General features: G+C 39.3%; 1 protein-coding gene across 1 annotated transcript; it reads left to right on the plus strand.

The window, feature by feature from the left end:
• Positions 1-2,143: 2,143 nt before the first annotated feature.
• KCNK1 (potassium channel, subfamily K, member 1) lies at positions 2,144-5,993 on the plus strand (the record flags this gene model as incomplete). Its single annotated transcript, XM_009581930.1, has 2 exons — positions 2,144-2,539; positions 5,451-5,993. Coding segments are annotated over 2 exons (656 nt in total), but the record flags the coding sequence as incomplete, so codon positions are not given.
• Positions 5,994-7,035: the final 1,042 nt, after the last annotated feature.

Here is a 7,035-nt window from a genome sequence, read left to right on the forward strand (position 1 = left end):
TCATATGGATGTGAGATAGGGAGAGATAGAAAACAGAATAGGAGAAAATGGTTAGTTCTTGAAGTAGGGGAATGTCATGAGGGTTGTTCCTTGGAGGCCTTTGTTGGGGCTTGTGCTGTTCAACATATTCATGAATGAGCTGGAAGAGGGAGGTAACAAAGTTTACTAAAGACACAAAATTATTTAAGACAGTAAGGATGATGGAAGAGCCGCAGGGCAACTGGGCAATAAAATGGCACTTGAAAATGAGCATGGATAAAATGTTAAGTCATACACACAGCAAAACCTGTCATAGTTTCACATATGAAGTGGTGGGATCTGCAGTGGTGGATCCCTGGATACCTCTGAGGGGCAAGATCCTGGGGTTCTGTTGGACAGGGCCAAGAAAGTGTCAGCTCAGTGGTAGTCAGAAATGCCAGTCAAATGTCCAGTGTTATTAGGGACGGAGTAGAACACAAGGTGAGAAGCCTTCTCTGCAACTTCACAAATCTGATTCAGCTGCGTCTGGTGTGCTCTGTGCAGTTCTGGTTCTCTTCTCCTAAAGCAGATAAAGCAAACAGTAGGTAAGCAAGAAAAAAAGCCATTAATTAATATGATTTTCTGGGGTTCAAAAGACTGAGCTTGGGTAAATTATTCATAATGTCATTAAAATTCAAATACAACTGAAGTTTCCTGTCAGGTTAGCTAACGTGGAGAAACTACACCTCATGCATTTCTTCTCTAAGACTTCGTACGTTGTAATGATAAGATGTTTTGCCCATCTTTCGTTGTCTGGAAGTGTCTCTTTGCATCTTAAATAAAAAGAACATTTCCTTTTCTTACTCTGCTGGAAGACTTAAAAGAGCAATGCTGCTACTATTAAATTCACTAATGTAGGGGGGAAATCTCTCATGTTCATATAAAATCTGAATGGGCTTGCAGAGCAGCCGGTTTCACAGGGGAGCAGGCAGGGGGTTCCCAGGAGCCCTCGGGGAACGTCTGCCCAGTCCAGTGCCGAGTGAGCCCAGTTTGGAGATCAGAAGCAGCATAACCCTGTACGCACTGGGCTCTGCCTGGGCTCCTCAAGATAGCTAGTTACAGTAGCTCTGGAAAATGCCTCGTTGTACAGCACTAACATAACCCAAATGAGCTGGCAGATTTGGGGCTGCAGAATTACTAGGGCCTGCCTGCACTTGCTTGGTTTGATACCAGTGTAAAGACCGCCCAAACTAGATTTCAAGAGATTTCTTCTTCCTTGCTGCAACAAAAACAAAATACTCATTTTTTGGTTGGCAAACAGAAGAAAGCATTCCTGGTTTATGCTGGATTTACTGTTCTTTTCTGTGCCTATGATTTACATTTAGAACCAGAACCAGGCTGTCTGGCAGAGTGTGCTTTGGCAGTGTAGCTGCTTGTGCTGGGTACAAGTGTAATTGCACGCATTTGTGGAATTGAGATTGCTGGCCATGATCGGCCTGTACACCAGTGGATACATTCCTGCACTCTGAACAGATTACGATTGATATTTCTAGTGTGTAAATAATTAGGCAAAAATCCAGCCACAGTGGTTAGATCCCAGGAGTTTTGCTGTGAAAATCTTTGTTCTGCTTTTGGATATCTTTGATGGATTATCATCTAAACGCCTTGAGGAAGCATGGAAGTATATAGCATGGAATGCTGATTATAATACTTCTATATAATTTAAAAGATTTTCACAAAAGGTCTTAGAGTGTTTTACTACAGAGTAGATGTAGAAACATTTTTCTGAAGTATGGATTATTCCACTTGACAAGGTGGGTAAAAGAAGTTACATAACTTTATAAAACTAAACAAAAAGGTCAGCAGGAAAACCCAGAGTAAAACACAGATTTCCTGGCATAGGGTCCCAGGTCCCACTCCTGACTAGGCATTACTTCCTTCTCCAAAATAACCATTTATACAATTATGTTCCCGATTTTGAAATATAAAAATATTTTTTTATTTTTACTTGCTTATTGCTAGTACTTAGGCTTTGTTTAGCTGCTTAAAACAGACCTTTGAACAGCTTTTGTCAAAATAGCAGAATTCAGAATTAGCAGTAGTGAAGCTACAATACAGCCAATATCAAATTGGTACGTGAGCTCCCAGCTTTAGTTCAACCTATGCCTCCTCTGCTTTGTTACAGGTTATGGACACACAGTGCCTTTATCTGATGGAGGAAAGGCCTTCTGCGTCATCTACTCAGTCATCGGGATCCCGTTTACACTGCTTTTCCTGACAGCAGTGGTACAGCGCATCATTGTATATGTCACCAGGCGGCCTGTACTGTATTTCCACATTCGCTGGGGCTTCTCCAAGCAGGTTGTTGCAATCATCCATGCTATAGTCCTTGGGTTCATCACTGTCTCATTCTTCTTCTTAATCCCAGCAGCAGTATTTTCTGTTCTGGAAGATAACTGGAATTTTTTGGAATCTTTTTACTTTTGTTTCATTTCCCTGAGTACCATTGGCCTCGGAGACTATGTGCCAGGAGAAGGCTACAATCAAAAATTCCGAGAGCTGTATAAAATTGGAATTACATGTAAGTGTCAAACTAACCAGCTAAATAAAAGGCATTTTATTAAAAAAAAAAAAAACAAAACCAGACAGACTTTACCTCTCCATTCTGTGGATAGTGACTGTTTTGTGAGCTGTCAGCTAGCAAACTGGGCATTGTAGGTAGCTGTGCAAAGAAGAAACCTTTAAGTAAGGTCAGTTTTCTTAGTTAAGAAAGAAAAAGCTAAAACCAGAATTCCATTGTGCTAAACCATAGCTACTTACTTTCTTATTAATAGTAGAAAAAAATGCTCACATTACTGTTGTGAAAATGGTTATGAGCATCTTGGGCTAAGATTTCAGTGCATCACAGAGCCAGGAAGATGATCCTTGTAATCTGAGGTCATCTCATAAGGTGAGATGACAGGTGGACAGAGACGAATGGAGGAGCAATGGGGAAGTGAGGCAGAATAGCAAAGTTTCTGACTCCAGCGGTAACAGAAGGTAGCTGAAGCTGGCACTGGCACATACCGGCTGTCAAAGAGAGACAAGTAGGCTGAGACGATAGCAAAGCAAGGCCATGAATGTTAAATTTAAATTGTTCAATTATGTTTGACACGGAGGAGAGGCACAGTGATCAGTGATTTGATCAAAGTAGAGCTAAGAAAATTATCTTTGTGTTGGCATTCTGAATGAATATACACTGAGGGCAATATTCTCCAGTGACAGTGTTTTGAAGCATCTCAGTTTCTGATATGGCTTCAGTCTGTTCAGTCCTGGGTCATCAGATGCACCAGATAAAGGATCTGAATGGCCAAAACAAACCTTTTCTGTTAGGTCCATTTCTTAGGCTGGTATGCATTTGTCTGTGCTCCTGTGCATGATCCAGCAATCTTAATGTAGGCAAAATGTCCGTTAACTTGGTTTTGTGTTTTACCTGAAGAAAGATTGGGCCTTGAATTTTCATTCCTTGAAGCAGGGCCTTGAATTAGCCAACAGAACACTTTATTTTATTCTCCTGCCAGGCCTGTTGTCATTGCAGGAGATTGCCCCCTCTACCCATCGTGTTTATCTTACCAGCAGTAGCTTTTAATTATTACCCTGCTGATCTGCAGGGTTGATTTGGGGATGCTAAATGTTGAAGTGAATGGAGAAAGTCACGCATAGTAAAGGTCTTGTAAAAACTCTAGCCGTTCTGAAAACTCAAAATCAGAAGAAGACATTATGGCTCAGATTATCCTTTTTCAAACTTTAGAACACTTAGGAAATAAATTGCAGGAAATACTAAAAGGAAAAAGTAGCTTTTAAGCAAAGTTACGACCTTAGAATATTTAATTTCAACAGTTTTTAAGGTCATAACTTTTAAATTATTCTTTTTCCTTTCATGTGAACAATTCAAGGAACCAAACAGGATGTATAAAAAGTTTTCTCTTGCCGAACCTAAATTTTCTTCAAGAAAAGTTTTGGAGTTCTACATTAGAAAATGCTTAATAAGTGCTACAGGCTTTTCAAGAATTTTTAGGAGAACACAAGTCCTGTTCTAAACCAAATGGTGATCAGCTGGATTGAGTTTGAGATAATTACAAAATTCTCAGTGCAGATTTATACATGCCTTTTAATTGGCATAGCTTTTTCACTTCTTCCTTATGTTAATGCATAGCTCCCATTTGATGTCATGAGATAAAGCTTAAAAACAACTCATAAATTTCAGCTGTAGTGCTGATTTAGATCAGTACCTGGTATTGCAATATTGATTTAATAGTGCTCCTGGAAGGAAAAGGAGGGTTATTATTGCCAGTGAATAATCTGTACCTACAGGTGAAATATTTATGCCTTTAGGTAACAGAACAGTGACCATATGTAGATTATAATAATTAATCTGTGTTGATTTTTCAGCACATTTCATGTTCAGCCTTTGGGTGAGCATGTTGTACTAATAATTATACACTTAGCTTCCGCTTGATTTACTAATTGAACTGATAAAATACTCAAGTAGTCATGTTCCTTATTAAATTATAATGACCAGTAGCAGGGATCTAGTGAAATACCGAGATTAAGAAATGCTCATTTTAACGACTTCCCTCAAATTCTAGATGCATATGTTTGGAGAGGGGAAAAAAAAAGAGCACAGTGGGCCGTTAACCATACGGAGCTCCATTTCCAAAAGTCTCAGTCTGTGAGAGCTGACGATTACCTTCAAAAACCAGAGTCAGTACACCACCAAAGTCATCAGTAATATCATTTAAGTAACACTTCCAAGTTTGGATAGTTTACCTATGTTAGTAAAACATTGCAAATAATCTTCAAGGTGTCATCAGATATAGCAACTTTGTCAGGTTTTTAAAATATCAGCAGTAATTTTACGGAAATTTTTCATTTTGATTTTATTGGTTTTGTACACATTTCTAGTTGCCTTGTGTTTCCACTCATTTCAGGGTGTTGGATATCTTCTTTTAATTTTAAAGGAAAGTAATTTAAAAGTTTTCATGAAATATAAGTGATTTGTCCTGCTAAACTGGTACAAACAACAAATAACCATAATTAGCTGCCATATTTTTCCTTCTATTTGTAACATGTAGGAATATTAAGGGAAAAAAATCTTTTGAAGAGCACTTAATCATGAAGGTTGTAGGTAACTGGGGGAGTGTGCATGTGATAAATTTTGGTATTCTGTTTCATTCAATGCCTTTACATATTTTTCTTTTGTACAGTTGTAACAGAATTAAAGCCACTGGCATTACTTTTTTTGATTATGTAGGGTCTTGTTGGTTGTAGAATGAAAAAGGAAAAAAGGGTTTGACAGCCCAAAGTGGGTTACAGAGCTCTGAAACTGGGTCATAAAGAAAATTAACATACTAGTCAGAGATGACAGGGGTGGGAAAAGTTACAGGATTAAAACTGTTCCAGCCCCACTTAATTTTCTAATAATTAAAACACTTCTTTTTTTTTGTACCCAGGTTATCTGTTGCTGGGCCTTATCGCAATGTTGGTGGTTCTCGAGACTTTCTGTGAACTCCATGAGCTCAAAAAGTTTAGGAAGTTGTTTTATGTGAAGAAGGACAAGGAAGAGGACCAAGTGCATATAATGGAACATGACCAGCTCTCTTTCTCTTCCATCTCAGACCAAGCAGCCTCCATGAAGGACGATCAGAAGGCAAATGAGCCTTTTGTGACTTCCCAGTCCCCAACTTCCAATGACAGCTCTCTAAACAATTAATACAGGAGTATCCATACCATTGTTTTGGTGCGTTTATGCTACTTACCATAAGAAATAGAATGCCTCGTATTTTTTTAATGAAAATATAAAAGCTGGAAGACTGTGCTACTTTAACAAGGATTCATCACTTCTGATATAGAAAAGACTTCTGCAAAAAATGTGGGAGCTACCCTGGGAATAGGGGAAAAAAATGTAGGATGTGGCTGGAAACATTAGGCCATTTTGCCTGAGTGATAAGGAGTGATAAGGTGTACCACTTTCAGAGGTGCCAGAGAGAAAGGCTTGCACAAGCAACTTCATCCAACATCTGTAGGAGAGTAGGCCTTCACTGAACTCATTTAGTTGCACACCCCATCTTGCAACTGGGTGACATAGCAAATTTTGGGATGTGCACTTTTGATTGTCAGAAGTGTAGTCACAGATTTAATCCAAACACACCAAATATCTTAATCTGGAAAACATTTCCAGAGCAATATCTATAGATCTGCTGGAGTGGGGAGTATCTAGATCATCCCTCTATTACCCAGTAACTTGCAGGTGCAAATAATAATTCTAGGAATGAAAAAGCAAGGCTACAGTCTCTCCTTTGCCCATGCCATTTACATTCAAATTTCCTACTTCCATAAAAGGTACCCTAATAACAAGAAAAATGTTGTCCTGAAGAGAGTGTGCCTTAAGTCTTCCATGCTGTTTGTCTTTGTATGAAATACTTTTGTAAACTCTCAGAGATAGCAAGACCAATTCAAAGTGCTGGGTGAGATGGGGTTGTAGGGGAGGGACACAGCTGCATTTCAGTCCTCTGTCCTTTGAAATGGGCAGGAGTGGGTTTTTAGCTATGTGGAATGGAAAAAGAGTCAACATATGCCACGACTGGCATAGTCAAGTGCTTACGGCATTCTCCTAGTATATGGTTGAAATCTGTTCAGCAGAAGGACTCAGCGCTGTTTCTTCCACAGTCCAACCCAGTGTGTGCTCTCTGCTGAGTTGATAGGTAAGCGTAGGAACAGAAATAGTGTCACCTTTGAACGTAGCCCCTTTCTCTTCCTTTGCTTTTCTAACTAGTACTTAGAGCACTTTGGAGAAGAAGGGAATGTTTCAGGGCAAAACAATTTTTCAGTTTTTCATATGGCAAGAAAAAAGGAAAAATGTCACATTTGGTTCGGATGGAACCGAAATTTTTTCCCCTTGGGAAAAGTCACTAAAAAGTCAAGATCTCGCTCAACTTCTGAAGCTGGAACCTCTTTGACTGTAACAGGAGAGGTGTTTTAGTCCAGCTACCAGTCACTGTGCTGAATGCAGGGACCTCGGAGTGAAATTCAGTGAGC

This window comes from Fulmarus glacialis, unplaced genomic scaffold, assembly GCF_000690835.1.
Source record: "Fulmarus glacialis isolate BGI_N327 unplaced genomic scaffold, ASM69083v1 scaffold10997, whole genome shotgun sequence".
Taxonomy (NCBI): Eukaryota; Metazoa; Chordata; class Aves; order Procellariiformes; family Procellariidae; genus Fulmarus; species Fulmarus glacialis.